We start from the raw sequence: 17,649 nt of genomic DNA, 5'->3' as shown, positions 1-17,649 counted from the left end.
TGGCTTTTAATCCTTTGCTTAAGAGACCATATGGTTCCTGTTCAGATTAATGATCCAGGCAGCTGGCACCTCTACATTTGGCCAGTGTTCAGACCTTGCATTGGTTTGAAGCTAAGTAGTAGGCACACATCATTAAACTAAGTGTCACTTGAACCATAGAATCCCTACAGTGCAGAAAGAGGCCATTTGGCCCACTAAGTCTGCACTAACAACAATCCCAGCCAGGCCCTATCCCCTTCACCTTGTGTATTTACCCTGTTGATCCCCCTGACACTAAAAGGCAATTTAGCACAGCCTAACCTGCACATCTTTGGAGTGTGGGAGACAACCCACGCAGACACAGGGCAAACGTGCAAACTCCACACAAGCAGTGACCCAAGCCAGGAATTGAACCCGGGTCCCTGGCACTGTGAGGCAGCAGTGCTAACCACTGTGCCACCGTGTCTCCCCTTGAAAAGACGATAACTAAACTATAATGTCATTTAATCGAAATAGAACTTCCCACAAGACATGCCATCCATTGTGCCTTTAATCACATAATCGCAAGGGGGCAGAATTTCTGGAATGTTCTCCCGATCCCCTTTGGTAGAACATCGGTTGGAAAAGGCATTTGCATAATTTCTCCCATTTACACTCTTCTTCCGCCAGTGGTGGGAGATTGGGAGAAACCCTGCCAATTTTTGCCCCCTATAATTTGTTGAAGATTCAAGGTGTTAAATTTAGTACAAAAGTGATTAAACAATTTAATTGGCAATTGATTTAGCCTTTCTAGAAAGATGTGAGGAATTGGATGGGATCAAGTGAAGCCAGAGACACGCTTTTAAGATACCCTAGGGCACAGAACAAGACCGCATCAGGTCAAGGATGTAAAACTTTGGAAAGATGCCAGACAGCGCTTTGTAAATGCTGGAATGGGTTGCCAGAAATGGTGACTGCATTGATGATGTTTGGATTCTATGAAGAAACTCTGCTGTAATGGCTTGATATTTTGGAAAATATCCAATGGGTTGACAGATCTCCTGGATCTTTGTAACAGAGTTATAGTCAGTGAAATGCATCAAATAGCATCCTCTATCCTCACACTGACTAGGTCCTTATGTCCCTCCCTACCTCTGTAACCTCCTCTAGCCTCTTGTCCATCCCTCACTTCCTTCACCTCACCATTGGTGACTGTGCGAGTGAAAAGACTTTGACCAAGCCCTTGGTCATCTCTCATAGGTCTTGTCTCACCTTTGCCTCGATGTCGGTTTTTTTTCTATTATATTCTTCCTGCTATAAATTATGCTACAAACAGGCAAACTATTCCCTTTTACCACCTGTCTGTAAGCAGGAATTGTTTTTTACTTTGTGGTGTATTATTGTGATAATCTGCAACCAACTCAAGTTATCTCAGATTAAGTTTATTTTGCGTTCAGAAAAATCCCAGTCCGCTGTGTCCTACTCCAGACACAGTAAAAAGGGGGATATTTTTTAAAAGAGTTTTACAGTACAAGAACCACAAATGAATATTAATAATTTCCAGAATCCCAAGTTTAAAAGGCAAGTGAGGAATTACTAACGTAGGCGTACGAGTTCAGCAGGCTGAAGACTGGAGTTGTAGTATTCGCTTTTCACTTGGTGCTGAGACAGGTTTCAATGTTCTTTTGCCTGGAGGGCTCTGCTGCTTGGTGCTTCCCCAGTTGGATGTTATAGCAGACTGAATGACTATTCCTCAGTTCTCAAAGGGATATAGGAATTTCAAAATGGTCACATGGCTCAAGGGATCTTCCTTCTTCAGAATGACTCGACATGTGCAGATTAAGTGGATTGGCCATACTAAATTGCCCCTGAGTGTCAGGGAGACTAGCTAGGGTAAATGCATGGGATTATGGGGATAGAGCCCGGGTGGGATTGTGGTCGGTGCAGACACGATGGGCCGAATGGCCTCCTTCTGCACTGTAGGATTCAATGAAAAGAGAGATTTACCCAGCATCTGGAATTGGCTTTGATTTCAGGGCTGATAATGTCCCAGCCATTAGTTGAATGAGAGAAAATCTATGTTGAGAGTGTGGTGTTTAGGAAAGCATCGTCTCCACTAGTGAGGTGAGCTTATCAGATACAAATGACATCGTTTTTTTGTAATGGCCTGGCCAGTCCCAGGTGTGATGTAAACCTGTTATCAGTCCTCTAGGCATAACGGGTTGGATGTGAATGTGCACGCCTCCTGTGATTACTAGGGATCTGTACAAATGAGAAAATAACTATCTTAAATAAAAACAAAGTACTGGATAAACTGTGGCAGCAGTTAATGTTTTAGGTCCAAATGATTCTTCTACAGTTCTGTCAGATGCTACCACACCTGCTGAGTTTATCCAGAATTTTCTGTTTTTATTTCAGATTTCCAGCATCCACGGTATTTTGATTTATTAAAATGATTTTGTTCTTCAAACTCCTGGTGGTAGTTCTCTGACAAAGGGCAAACCCTGTTGTCAAGTGACACATGGCAGCCATCATTCTGATTCAGCAAAGAGACCATTTTCAAAAATAGCAATAAGGATAAAATGTTGAACATAGTGTTGGAGATCCTCTCGCATCATAGGAAACCAACAGTTGTTAAATTGGCTTTTGGATGGATTGCACTATGGGTGATTGTTTTAGGGGGTTCAGGGCATGCTGATCTTGTACCCCAATTCTTTGATGCACATTCCTGACCTATGAAACACTAATGACAGTGCCATGTCAAAAAATTCACCCCAAGATAGCTTCTCAACTCTTGAGCTGTTATGTATGTGCAAGATCATAGACCTGACTGCATTCAAGCTAGAGGGCATGACACATTATACTGAACTGAGCATATCCTGAATCTACTCGCCACACGTTTACTGACCAGAAGAAAATTAGACTTGTATCAGTAAATAAATTTATTGTGGTTTCAATGTACATAGCGATGATAAAATATCACTACATGAATTGGTTTTTGCAACTTTGCTCAGGATTATTCATCTTCGAGCTCTTGGTAGCAGTGGACTCAGCGAAGGTGTCGGAGCAAATTCAAGACGGATGGGATTTTCCGGTCACGCTCACCCCAAAACCGGAAAATCTCCTCCGAGGTCAACGGACCTTCGCATGGTCCGCCCCCTGCCCACTACGATTCCCGTGGCGGGATGGGAAAATTCCAACCAGAGATTTTCATCTCTTGCTTTCATTCAGTTCTTTGTGTTGTCTTCTCTATATTCGTTTGTGGATTCTGTGCTTCCTCCTTGCCTGTGGCTGTCTCCATCCTGTATATGCAGGGTTTACTCGATCAGCCACTGTGCATTGCTGTTGTCCTCGGGGCTCCCAAGCCACCACCTTTTGACCTGTTCCCAGACTGAGAATCGTAGAATGGATGGAGCATCAAAGGAGGCCATGCAGCTTGTCGTATCCGTGTCGATTCCCTGTGTAGCAACTCCGTCCCAACTCTCCCGCCCTGCAGACGTTTTAATTTCCAATGCTTTTTCAGTTCAATTTTGAGAGCCACAGTCAAATCTGCTTCCGCTCTCCATGTATTTCAGGAAGAGTAGTGGCCCTCATACTGACTCCTGGGGGACCCTGTTGTGTACCTTCTGCCATTCTGAAAAAACAGCCATTCACCACATCTGTTTCCTGTCACCTCAGCCAACTTTATATCCATGCTGCTGCTTTTATTCCACCTGCTTCAACGTTTCTGACCATCCACTATGTGGCACATTATCAAAGCACCTCCACCCTTGGACGTGCAGTGCTTGCAAACCACATCAACTGCATTACCTCTCATCATCCCTCTCTGTTACCTCCAGGATTTGTCTTTATCTAATCCGTGCTGGCTTTCCTTAATTAATCCAAACTTGTTCAAGTGAAAGTTAATGTTTCCAGATTATTGTTTCCGAAAGCTTTCTCACGGATCTATTTATTTAATGAAATTTAGATTTTAAAATGTAAATTTACGTGGTTAGTGGATGGAAATTAAAGCAGCGCTATGCTGACCTTTCAATCCTCTCAATGTGGGAGTGGTGACAGAGGACAAGAGAATTGCAGATGATTTGATTAATTATCACATGTATTAGTATACAGTGAAAAGTATTGTTTCTGGCACGCTATGCAGACAAAATATACCGTTCTTAGAGAAGGAAACGAGAGAGTGCAGAATGTAGTGTTACAGTCACAGCTGGGGTGTAGAGAAAGATCAACTTGGTGTGAGGTCGGTCCATTCAGAAGTCTGACAGCAGCAGGGAAGAAGCTGTTCTTGAGTCGGCTGATACAAAAGTCTGAGGTCACGTATCTTTTCTCCCGACGGAAGAAGGTGGAAGAGAGAATGTGTGGGGTTTTTAATTATGCTGGCTGCTTTTCCGAGGCAGTGGGGAGTGTAGACAGAATCCATGAATAAGAGGCTGGTTTGCGTGATGGATTGGGCTACGTTCATGACATTTTGTTACACCCTTAATCAAAAAAAGATGCAACTACAGGCTAGTCCATTTAACCTCCATGTGTCCTGTTGTTCTCAATCTTTCCAACAATAGGAACAGTTCCTCTCCATTTACTCTGTTGAGACCCTTCATAATTTTGAACACCTCGATGAAATCTCCTCTTAACCTCTTCTCGAAAGGACAATCCCGGGTATTTGGAATTGAAAGGCGATCACATAGAAACATAGAAACCCTACAGTGCAGAAGGAGGCCATTCGGCCCATCGAGTCTGCACCGACCACAATCCCACCCAGGCCCTACCCCCACATATCTACCCGCTAATCCCTCTAACTACACATCTCGGGGACAATTTTTAACCTGGCCAATCAACCTAACCCGCACATCTTTGGACTGTGGGAGGAAACCGGAGCACCCGGAGGAAACCCACGCAGACACGAGGAGAATGTGCAAACTCCACACAGACAGTGACCCGAGCCGAGAATCGAACCCGGGACCCTGGAGCTGTGAAGCAGCAGTGCTAACCACTGTGCTACCGTGCCGCCCATGCTAAAGGTCCTACCTGGCTTATTGTATTCATGGGACCTTTGCCATGGGTCATCCAGGCAGGCAGTCGTGTTACATTAAGTTCTAATAAGGACATTGTACGAGAAGCCTTGTATTCTTTACGGTCATAAAATGGTGTCAGGAGCTGAGATGAGTTTCGAAGAGCCGGGGAGAGGCCACAGAGGAACATTGAAATGTTCAAAGCTGCTTTTTTTTTTTAAAAAAAGCCACTTGAAAAGGAAAAGCAAACAAAAGAAGAAGGCTGCGTTGAATCACTAGGTGAGTCGAAATGGCTGTTAATTGTTTTTCTCCAAGCTCCTGTCGAAGTTAAAGGCAAAGTGGTTATCACAGCTGCCTCACAGCGTCAGGGACCCAGGTTCAATTCTGACCTTGGGTCACTGTCTGTGCAGAGTTTGCACGTTCTCCCCATGACTGCATGGGTTTCCTCCGATGCTCTGGTTCCTCCCACACTCCAAAGATGTACAGGTTAGGTCGATTCTTTTTAGTCATTTGTGGGATATGGGTGTCGCTGGCTGGCCAGCATTTATTGCCCATCCCTAGTTGCTGAGGGCAGTTGAGAGTCAACCACATTGCTGTGGCTCGGGAGTCACATGTAGGCCAGACCAGATGGGTCTTTCCGACAATTGACAATGACTTCATGGTCATCAGTAGATTCTTAATTCCAGATGTTATTTATTGAATGCAAATTCCACCATCTGCCATGGCGGGATTCGATCCCGGGTCCCCAGAACATTAGCTGAATTTCTGGATTAATATTCTAGAGATAATACCAGTAGGTCATCACTAAATTGCCCCTTGGTGTCCCAAGGTATATTGTTGGGGCGATTTTCGGGGATCGGGCAGGGCCTGGGTAAGATACTCTGACGGAGAATCGGTGCAGATTTGATGGTCCGATTGGCCTCCTCCTGCACTGAAAGGATTCTAACGAAGACAACACATCTTCCTGGAGTGGAAGGCATAATGGATGGTCTACTATTCTATGGGTGTGGAGACACATTGCTGATTGTGGAGACACGGTGAAACAAGCATTGCTGACCATAATCAGAATCTAGTGCGGCTGCTAGAGAGAAATCCCCAGATAACTTCAAACTCAATAAGAGAAAGGTACATGTGATAATGGATTTACAGAAAAAGGTCTTTAGGTCCTGACAAGTTGAGGGCTGTGTAATCAGTGCAATGATTTGTTGGATTTGTGAACTATTTAGCAAAAGTTTTGCCTAATGTGAGCCAGTTCACTGCCAAGGTGTGCATTGGTATTGGGGCACAGATCAAGAAGCAGCTTTCACTAAAATCAAACAAATAGTGACAGCAATGCCAGTGCTAAAGTACTGTGATAATGAGGAAGTCACCTTGCAGTGTGACAGCTCCTGAAGCAACCATAATGCAGCAAAGTCAACCAATCGCATTTGTATCCAGAGCATTAACACAAACTGAATGACATGATGATCAAATTGAGAGTGGCTGCCGATTTTTTTTTTTTCCCAGTGAACATTTCCATCAGTACGTGCATGGGAGAGATAAATTGATGATGGAGTCCAACTAAAAGCCAATTCAAATCATTTTCCTTAAACTGCTACTATCTGCCCCAAAGTATCAGCAAAGAATGTTACTTCATTTACAGAGACATCATCTGGATGTGACATACGAGCAAGGGAAACTGATTCGCATCGTTGATGTACTGTCAAGAAAGCACTCTGTGAAGAAAATTGAGGATGCTAAAACAGAATGTGAAATCTTCCAGATTCTGAGAAGCAACCGTGCGGCGTGATCTGGAAGCTATTAACCCAGCAGAGGCATTGAATGTGACAGACAAGTGAACTATCCAGCAAGATGCAACTCCAATGCTTCAAGCAGTAGTGATGAAATGATGGCCTGAAAGTATTAAGGACACATCTGTGGTCAGGAGCGTATTGAACTTGGAGATAAATTGACAGCCCAAGTTGGCATTCTTCAAAGGAAATGGAGTCATTATCCCTATCCCTAAGGAGATGAGAGGAGAGATGCTGAAGCACATCCATGGAAGCCATCAAGGAATTGTGTCAAGCCTAAGGAAGGCAAGAGAAATGCTCTGCTGGCCAAACATGAGCAACAAAATTAAGGACCACATTATCCAGTGTGATGCTTGTAATGAGTACTAAGCTAGAGAGCCACTGATGATGCTTAACATCCCAGACAGACCATAGATGAGCTGGGAGTAAACCTCGTCCCTCTCACAGGAACGGATGATCTTGTCACCGCAGACTACTTTTCTGACTCCTGGGAATTGGACGAGTTGATTTCAACTAGCAATGAGATTATAGAATGCCTGAAAGCACACTTCAGCTGTTATAGCATTCCAGACAGCCATGATGAGTGACAATGGCCCCCAGTTCATCAATTAAGAATCTAGCCGCTCCACAAAGGATTGATAAATTCAGCACTCTACATCACCTCTGCACCATCCCCAGTAGAATAGGAAGGCCGAGGTGGCAGTGAAACTTGCCAAAAGGAGCCTCAAGACATTTGAGCAAATCTGGCACAGATGTGTACAAGGTAATTTTGGAGTGGAGAAACACACCAACTGAAGGCATGGGAAGTATCCGGTCCAAAGACTAACATCATACCACAACCAAATTACTCTTCCAGTAGCAAAGTAGCTACTGAAGCCAGAGGCAGTAACAGATGTGAATGAAAAAAATCAGTGTCAGAAAGGCAAATTTTGACAAAACTGCCAGACCATTGGCTCTCCAAATGCTCAACTCTGACAATCAGGGTACAAATCTTCAAAGCTCTCAACTGGAATCAGTCCACATGGCAACTTGGGACATGTGTAGAGCATTCTTGATGGAATGTAGTAGATGTGAATGACCAAACATACCAAGAAACCTGCAGGCATATACCAACAAGAAGAGCAGCTCTTCCTTCACTGCAGGCTTCTGATCAGCAAGATGGAGTGCAGAATGACCACCTGTCCCAGAAATCTGCTGGTCCCCAACAATGGAAGTGGAACAAGTGCCATGGAAATGACTCTCCTTGGAGAAGAAATATCATCCAGGTGAACCGCTAATGATGTGCACGCGTACTGTGGTGAGCTGTATGATTTAACAACTATATGTCAATGTACATGCGAGACTGACTAGAATAATGAGCCATTGTTAATGCATGAGAACAGTTGTGGTATAGGAGGTAACTCTCAGTTGTGCTTGGTAATGCAAATTAATCTTTTGTTTGTTATGTAAAGGGATGTTTGGGATTCAACTGCAATTGTGTATTAAAGGTCCTACCTGGCTTGCCGTAGTCACGTTCCCTCTGCCATGAGTCACTCCCCTACGGTTATACTCCATTCTAATAAAGACATTGAACTATAGAAGCATTGGAGTGAGCTTGTAACACCCAGCTTCTCTATGCATTAAACATTGTTTTACAATATGCTTCTGCTTCATCTGCAAATTCTCATCTGTCATGTTTGAAACCTTTCTAAGCAGTAGAGATTGTGCCAAAGGGATTGTATCCAATTTTGTTTTTACAGCAGAAATGGATCATTTGGTCCAAAGGTTTGTGTTTCTGCCTTACGCAAGCCTCCTTCCATATTACCTGACCTCAACCCTATAGCATATCCCTTTATTCCTTTCTCTCTCATGTTTGTCTGGTTTCCCTTTTAAAACAGTCTCTGCCAATTAGCACAGCTATTCCATGTAGCTGTGAGTTCCACATTCCTCATCAGTAAATACATTTCTGCTGAATTTCTTTCACTTGGACCTCTGGCATGTTATCTCATTAATTCACGGATTCCGATAATTTACACACTTGTTGTACATTGGATAGAATGTAGGCTTCTCATCCGGGCACTTCTTGTGGTACTTCATAATCTTCAAAGAATCTCTTTGTGCTACTCTCCAAAGAGAAGGCTGTGCATAGCCATTAGTTGGAATTCTCCTCCAACGCAACACCCCACACCCCCACCTCCCCCAACATTGGACAGAATGGATTCCAGTGCATGTGGGAAAACACCTGGATAATGTGGCTGGTGAAGATTCCAGTGTCATTCCTGCCGCTTCTGCTTTTCCTTGGGGTGGGTTCCAAGTCCTGCAGTGAACCTGGTGGGAAGGCTACTGCGGCAACTTAAAAAGGCAATGATAGCCTTTCTAGCCCTAGGTTTCTTCCTTTAAACAGTGTGGGCTTCTCACAGGGTCACTGGGGAAAATACATTGCAGATGAACTTCCTCAGTGATACTGACATGCTGGGAAGTTACAGAGCTGTAGAGATGGCCATTAAGAGGCTGGGATTCTAAGCACTTCTTTGCCCAGAGAGCGCTTTCGCTGCTTGACTGGTGGTTGCCAACATTTTGGAAGACACTTCAGCTGCGGCCAGCTGCCAGCCCCAATGCACCATGGGGACAACCAATGTAGATCTGAATTCAACCTCTGCTGAGGGGCAAGAGCAGAGGCCATACCCTCAGCAAAGACTCCCAGCAACAACCAGACCAATACTGCAGCATCTGCTGCCTTCTACTCAGCCATATGCCCCTCTACATTGGGGCGGGGGGCTGGGGGGGGGGGGGGGGGGGGGGGGTAGACTCTGATCCAGCTGGAAGGAGGTGAGACACGCAGCATGGGCAGAGGATCATCCCTCTCGACATACAAGTGCCAATGCCTCAGACACTAGCGTCAAATCCCCACTGACAGCTGCAGCTTCCTGGAACAAGACCTGCTTCCCAGTGGACCAGGTGGACATGCTTTGCCAATGTCTGACCGGGTACCTGTCAATGGTGGGCTGCCATGGTCTCTATCTCTTAACAATGCCCTCCTCTCCAAGAAGGAGGGAAGCATTGAAGAGCGAGTGTCCATAACCGCTTTTGTGAAGAGGTGTAAAGGAAACCATTTGTGGAGTATGTGAGAGGGCAACTGAGTGCCGTGGAGTGCAGTACTCACTAGTCAGATGAGGTACCTTTCAGTGAGAGGGATGAGTGGAGCTGCGTGGTGTTTGCCAGACACGTCAGTGTGTGGTGCTCGTCACCTGAACGTTTTCCGGCACACGCTCACCTATCCTGCACTCCTGGGGTCCAGGATCCCGTCGCCAGATCAGCGGGACCACAACACTGCTGCTGATTTTTCGCTCCATGTGTCACCCCGATTAGAATGGGCACTGAATGTTGGCCTCGCTGCAACACCCACATCCCGAACATAGAACATTACAGCGCAGTACAGGCCCTTCGGCCCTCGATGTTGCGCCGACCAGTGAAACCAATCTAAAGCCCCTCTAATCTACACTATTCCAATATCATCCATATGTTTATCCAATAACCACTTGAACGCTCTCAACGTTGACGAGTCCACCACTGCTGCAGGCACTCATACATTTTTTCGGAAGCTCAGTTTGTAAAGTTCAAAACAGTAGTCAGAATGCAAGTTTCAAAATGGGTGAATTGTGTTAATAACTTGCACATCTTCCTGTCCTCTTTTTAAGTGTTCAGTGAGGTAAGAACTGTACGATAAGGAGCATTCACAATGGGAGTGCTCAGCATCAAATTGTCATTATTATAGGAGTTAACAAGGCCAGTGCACAACCACAGCATTACCTTAATTCCTTTTCTGTCTTCTAATATAGAAACAATGGCAAAGACACTTTGCCAGCAATATGTGCAGCCAATTGATTTGACAGGAGATTTTTTTTTCCTTCATTGGATGTGAATGTCAATCACCAACATTTGTTTCTCATCCCCAATTCCCCTTGAGGGTGGTGGTGAACTATCTTCTTGAACCACAGTAGCCCATCTGGTGTAGGTGCACCCACAATGCTGTTAGGGAGGGTGTTCCAGGATTTTTAAAATTCATTCATGGGACATGGGTGTAACTGGCTGGCCAACATTTATTGCCCATCCCTAGTTGCCCTTGAGAAGGTGGTGGTGAGCTGCCTTCTCGAATCGCTGCAGTCCATGTTCTGTGGGTTGAGCCACAATGCCGTAAGGGAGGAAATTGCAGGATTTTGACCCAGCAACACTGAAGGAACAGTAATCTAGTTCAAAGTCTGGATGGTGAGAGGCTTGGAGGGAAGCTTCCAGATGGTGGTATTCTCATGTGTCTGATGCCTTTGTCCTTCTAGGTGGTAGAGGTTGTGAGTTTGGAAGGTGCTGTCAAAGGTGTCTTGGTGAGTTGCTGCAGTGTATCTTGTAGATGGTACACACGGCTGCCACTGTGTGCTGATAGTGGAGTGAGTGAGTATTTAAGATGGCAAATAGGGTTCTGATTAAGTGAGCTGTTTTGTCCTAGATGATATCGAGCTTCTTGAGTGTTATTGAAGTCACTTTCATCCAGACAAAGTGGAGAGTATTTCACATACTCCTGACTTGTGCCTTGTAGATGGTGGACAGGCTTTGTGGAGTCATTAGGTGATTGCTTTCAGCAGAATTCCTAGCCTCTGACCTGCTGTAGTAGCCACAGTATTTATATGGCTGGTCCAGTATAGTTCCTGGCCAATGGTAAGAACCAGGATGTTGTTTGGAGGTGGGCTGGGCTGGGATTCAGCATCTGTAACGCCGTTGAAAGTCAAGGCGAGATAGTTAGATTCTTTATTGCAGGAGATGGTCATTGCCTGGCACTTGTGAGCAGTGAATGTTATCAGTTTGCTCCTGAGTATTGTATTGTCCAGGTCTTGTTGCACATGGATACAAACTGCTTCAGTATCGGAGGAGTTGTGAATGATAACTGAGCACTGCAAACATCCCCACTCTAAACTAATGATGAAGGGAAAGTCATTGAGGAAGATGGTTGTGTCTAGGACACTACCCTGAGGTCCTCCCGCAGCGATGTCCTGGGACTGAGATGAATGGCCTCCAACAATTACAACCATCTTCCTTTGTGCCAGGTATGATTCCAACCAGTGGGGGCGAGTTTTCCTGCTGATTCCCGTTAACATAAATTCTGTGTCTTGTGGTGCCCCATCTTCTTGTGCAACATTTGAAAGGGATCATCCTATCATCTTTTCCCCTCTGTGATGGCATTCATGTCTTGGGAGATTTACTGTTTTGGGAAATATTATCAAAGGCTGCCCGAAGCACCCAAGGTGGGTAGAGCCCTTGCACATGGTTACTGTGCGAGCTTGTTACTTTTGTTTCCAGCTAATGACATTAAATTGCTACTTAATAAATTGGCTGTTTCCCCATGGAGAACTCGGCAGCCTGTGTTTAGTTTGCTTCTGCTAAGTATGCAATATTTAGATTTCCAGATAATGCCCTTTTCAGATTCTCAATGAAAATTGAAAGCCTTGTGAAGATGACAATTGCTGTGAGATATCGGCATAATTGCTTATGAACAAAAGGTCAGTGTAAACGCTGCAATAATGACATGTCTCGAATGTCATAGCATTAATTATTTAGGAAAAAAAGTGAACTGCTGAATAGGGAATTACTACTTGTCTGATCGTAGTACAAAACTATTTTAAACAATTATTTCCCATCATTGCTGCCTTTGCAATTTTGTGGTTTTATCATTCATTCATTCATTTCATGTGATGTGGGCGCCACTGGCTAGGCCAGCATTTATTTCCCTTGAGCAGCCGGTGGTGAGCTGCAATCTTGAATCGCTGCATTCCCTGAGGTGTAGGAACACTCGGTGATGTTAGGGAGGGAGTTCCAGGATTTTGACTCAATGACACTGAGGGAATGGTGCTATAGTTCCAAGTGTTCGAAAATCCTCCAGCAGACAGAGTGAGGGAGTGTAGACAAACAGATGTCTCCTGACCCGGTGTTCGAAGTACATGACTGGCTCTCGTGTTAAGCAATCTAAGAGGTTACTTACTGTCTGTCTGACAAATGTCCCTGAACCCGGATTAAGCATCTTCACCATGGAACAGTCAAAAAAGCAAAAACGAACACAAAGGAGGCAAACTTGCCACCCAAACACTGAGGCAGTTCAACTCCCCTTTGCAAAGTTGAGTGAGGTAACTGACCACCTATCAGCAGCAATGTGATCAATGACCTGCCAGAGCCAGCAGTGGTTTTGATACGTGCAGCTTTGGGTGAAGTTCGGTCAAAAGTTCTGAATTGGTTGTAGAGGAGTGAATTATAGGAAAATAGGAGTTCAAGTTATTTACTCAGCCTTGTTGCAGGAAGTGCTGTACAGAGATCTATGCGGCCTTCTGAGTTTGCAGAGTGCAGATTGGTTGCCATGTTTCCTACATTATAAAAGTGACAGCACTTCAAAAAATACTTCACCGCCTGTAAAGTGCTTTAAGGTGTCTGGTGGTTGTGAAAACTGCTTTATAAATGTAAGATTTTCTTTCTGGGACCACCGTTGTTTGCCATTTAAATAAACACTTTGAACTCTGGAATTAGAAGCACAATTTCAAAATGTGCTGATTCCAAACTATTGTGAAATACGCAGAAGAAGACTTGTCAAATTTCAATTCAGTAACCTTTCAGAGGGGGAGTGTAAATGACAGATTCCTGTCGGTATCAGTACGTGTGAAGTTGTGCATTTTGGTCAGATCAATAATGAAGCCACATGGAAATGAGTGTCTAATTTGGGGGGGTAAATGGATCGGAGTGTAGATTCACATGTGATATCTGTTAAAGTAAGAACTGGGGATGATTTCTAGAGGGATAAGATTGAAAAGTAGAGTTCTGAAGTTGTGTTAAACTTGGTCAGAACATACTTAGAATTCTGTGAACAATCCAGTTTCTTGTATGGGGGGGGGAAGGTTGGGGAGGGGGAGATTTAAAGGTACAGGAGTAGATACAAAAAATTAGATGTGATGCCACCAAGTCTGAACAGGCAATGACTCTTTTCTCTAGAAAAGAGAAGGCTGAGAAGTAATCTAAGCCTTTAAAATTATCAAAGGGTTTGATAAAATTGTGGGAAATGTTTCCACTTGTGGAAAATAGTATCCGATTAAATCCAACAGAGAATTCAGGTGAAATTTATTTTTTACCCACAGATTGGTGAAATTGTGGATGTGGTTTGAGGTGAATAACGTTTATAATGACATTTCACGGGTGGCACAGTGGTTAGTACTGCTGCCTCACAGCGCCAGGGACCTGGGTTTGATTCCCGGCTTGGGCCACTGTTTGTGCGGAAGTCTGCATGTTCTCCTTGTGTCTGTGTGGGTTTCCTCCGGGTGCTTCAGTTTCCTCCCACCGTCCAAAAGACGTGCTAGTTAGGTGCATTGGCCGTGCTAAATTCTTCCTCGGTGTACCCGAACAGGTACTGGAGTGTGGTGACTAGGGGATTTTCACAATAACTTCATTGCAGCGTTAATGTAAGCCTATTTGTGACAAATAAACTTTAACATTCGTGAAGGAAAAAAGGTTGGAAGGATATACGAATGGGACTGCTTGTAGGGTGGTGGGAGGAGGCTCATGTGCAACATTGGCCTATTGGACCAAAAGGCATATTTTCTGCATTGGTTTCACAGTGCAGAGGGCAAAGGCTGAGATGCTATTTGAAGCCAGATTGTCTTTGGGCAAGATCCAGTGAAAGAAGCCATTTTGAAGAACAGGGACTGAGGGAGAAGATTAGTCATACACGTGTAGAGCAGGGGGAAATTGATAGGACAAGGGTCAGATGGCAAAAGAAAGCCAACTCCCTTCCAGATTAAACTGAGCCAGCTTCCCTAATCACATCTAACTAAGGAGGAAGGTGGAAAGTAAACCCATTAAAAACAGAAGTAATATTTCTGGTATGAATACCTTTCTTGTTCTGGTGACTCCAAGTTGCTTACCATGTAATTTTGATGCATCTTGATTATGGCAGAGCTTGATTAGTTTAACTCTGTCTCTTACAATTTTCCAGTGTGTTAGCTCTGCCTTGCTGTGGCTGGCTGACCATCACTTTTTGATTTTTTTGCAGGAATATGGAGTTTGGAAATCTAGTGTTAATCACCCCAATGTTGTAACATCTCTTATGTGGTATTTTCCTTTGAATTTTGTACAGTATATTCTGGCTGACTGAGCATTCGCAGCTCTGAGTGAAACATTTCCTCCTCATCCCAATCCTAAATGGTTGGCCCTTATTCTGATACTGTGCCACCAAGTTAGCCTCTTCCTTGGTCGGTTCCTTGACATATTGTTCTGAGAAACTGTCTGTAGTGCATTGCCTGAACTGGTCTTCTGTAGTACATTTTATCTATTTGATTTTTGCAGTCTATATTATGTGAGGGACTAAGGGATTTTTATAAAATATATAGATAAGCTCATTGCTATTTCTAAAATAAACTTTACAAAGATCTAAAAATGGTTGAATCTATATCTGTCTGTTGATCCCTGAACCAAAATAGCTATCTGGCAGCCTCAGAGTAATGTATACCTCGTTATCCCCAAAGAGCCACTAAATTGGTGCTGTTCGAATGAACCTCCCTCCTTTCTGTAACAATGAAGAATAAACAATTACTGCATTGCCTTGGTACAGGCACCTTTCTTGAATAAATACTGTCCACCATTATAGCTACTTTTAGGAACCCTATGAATTACTCCCCCTAGTGCTTTCCCTCCTGTGTTATGCCTTGTCTCCACCCAAACCAGTTCAGGTTCATGCTCTCCTGAGTAAAACCTTATTCACTTATAATGCTTATTCAAATAGTCGGATTACTTGTGACAGTACTAATGAGCTGCCTGTTGCTCTCTGGTATAATAATTTTTTCTGCAATTCTAGGATGTGACTCGGGCTTTGGAAAGACAATGGCTCAACATTTCGACTCCCTGGGCTTTGAAGTGTTTGCCACAGTGCTGAATAAAAATGGGCCAGGAGCAAAGGAGCTGTTACAGATCTGCTCAGAACAACTTACCTTAATTCAGATGGACCTTACTAAACCTGAGGATATTGAAAGAGCCTTGCAAATCACAAAAGAGAAGCTTGGTGAAAAAGGTGAAATAAATATAACTGGTAGTTATGTATATTTATTTAAATATTGAACTTCTCAAAAACAGTTGAAGCTAGTCCATTCCAATAATTACAATGGTAAGCCCTAATTACTGCCAAATGACCCCTGTGGCACTGAATGTTAATATTTCCAAGTGTGGAGTCACATTCTTTCAAAAAGTCACTTTTTTAACTTTATCCCTGCCTCTCAATCCCATCTAAATTGCTGCTCTTTAATTTTTGCCGACTACTTGATTTGACATTGAATTCATTATTCCAAGTGGTTTGCCTAAGCTATAGATTCCTAAATCTGATTGGTTAAGGGACCAATATTATTCAACCAAACTTGAAACTATATAAGGAGAATGACTCGTACACCGGATTTTATGATATCTGGAATATTTTGGGGTATTAATTGTTGGAAACGTGGATGTTCCTTATTTATTCCTTTGCATCAATTGAAAGAAATATGTTGTACAAAAGGACAGTGATATCGTGGGTTTAACTATCGCCATTGTTTTAAGTACATTTTTAAAGTCAGTGGGCCTGTACTTCCAACAGCACCATCATAGCTGAAGCAGGGGTAGGACTTCACCATTCACTGTAGGATCAGTTTATTTTGATTTTCAGAGGCATCCAGGCTACAATGCCTCATGATCTGAGTAGATGGAGGGAAAGTTCCTTTGCAGTGTTTAAGATCAGCCCAAAGAAAGGCAGTAGTGTTGGCACAATGATAATTAAATGGAGTGGTGGAATCTGTAAACTGGAATGGGAAGTTACTAAGTGGTGATCATCTTTGATGTACCCTTATTCCGTGTACCTTCCCTCATTGCTTCTTGACCCCACTCCCATTCTGCCTCCATGGGGACACGGTGGCATAACGGTTAGCACTGCTGCCTCACAGCACCAGGCACCCGGGTTCGATTCCCGGCTTGGGTCACTGTCTGTGTGGAGTCTGCATGTTCCCCCCGTGTCTGCGTGGGTTTCCTCCGGGTGCTCCACTTTCCCCCACAGTCCAAAAGATGTGCTGGTTAAGTGCATTGGCCATGCTGAATTATTCCTCAGTGTCCCCGAACAGGTGCTGGAGTGTGCCGACTAGGGGATTTTCACAGTAACTTCATTGCAGTGTTAATGTAAGCCTACTTGTGACACTAATAAATTAACTTTAAATATTAAAGGACATATATGGGAAGGCCTTTTGTGAGCCCCAGTGCTAAGGGTTCCACTAACACAATTCTGGGAAGAGGATTTCCCCATAGAAAGGCAATTTGATGCACCTAAAGATTGAACATGTAGTTTTAATAAAGCCCCATTGATACCCACCTAAACACATTCCATCCTCTCAAGTGATGTTCCTCGATTCAATGTCAGAACATTTTCGGAATGGCACATTTTAAAATAAGGAGCTCATTGTGTTGGCACTGCAGATCCGTCACTCAGTGCAACACATGGATAATGGCCTTCAAAGAAGTCCCTTCTTGAAATTGTTGCCATGCCCGAATGTTTAATAACTTTGCCTTAAATGACATAATGGTATTTGGGCTGGGTCAGGGCAGGGGTCAGGCTAGCATCCAGCATACTGGATTTCCATTCCAGCTGCTTGTGTCATACAGAGGCTGCAAGTTGTTGTTGGTTTCTTTGGCCATTGCTGACGATCACTGGTGACAGAGGAAACCAAAGGGAAACTTGAACAAATTTTTTTTTGTACTTCTCCAAGTATCTTGTAACAAAATCCTGGGAGCAAGTCACTGCTTTGGCTTCTCAGCTAGGGACATGACCTATGGTGTTGTTGCAAGGGAAGCTGTTGAGGTGAGGCAATGGCAATCTG

At 43.9% G+C, this 17,649-nt stretch overlaps 1 protein-coding gene across 2 annotated transcripts in view; it reads left to right on the top strand.

Annotated features, from left to right (window-relative positions):
* The window catches only part of hsd11b2 (hydroxysteroid (11-beta) dehydrogenase 2), a 167,881-nt gene that overhangs the window by 128,238 nt on the left and 21,994 nt on the right, over positions 1 to 17,649 (top strand). For both annotated transcript variants that reach the window (XM_078210991.1, XM_078210992.1), the window contains exon 2: positions 15,615 to 15,827. In XM_078210991.1, the coding sequence (XP_078067117.1) occupies positions 15,615 to 15,827 (213 nt within the window). The remainder of the gene's footprint in view (positions 1 to 15,614; positions 15,828 to 17,649) is intronic.

The sequence above is a fragment of the Mustelus asterias genome, chromosome 4, assembly GCF_964213995.1.
Source record: "Mustelus asterias chromosome 4, sMusAst1.hap1.1, whole genome shotgun sequence".
Taxonomy (NCBI): Eukaryota; Metazoa; Chordata; class Chondrichthyes; order Carcharhiniformes; family Triakidae; genus Mustelus; species Mustelus asterias.
The sequence above is the reverse complement of the archived record's forward strand: the minus strand, read 5'-3'. Positions and strand labels throughout refer to the sequence as shown.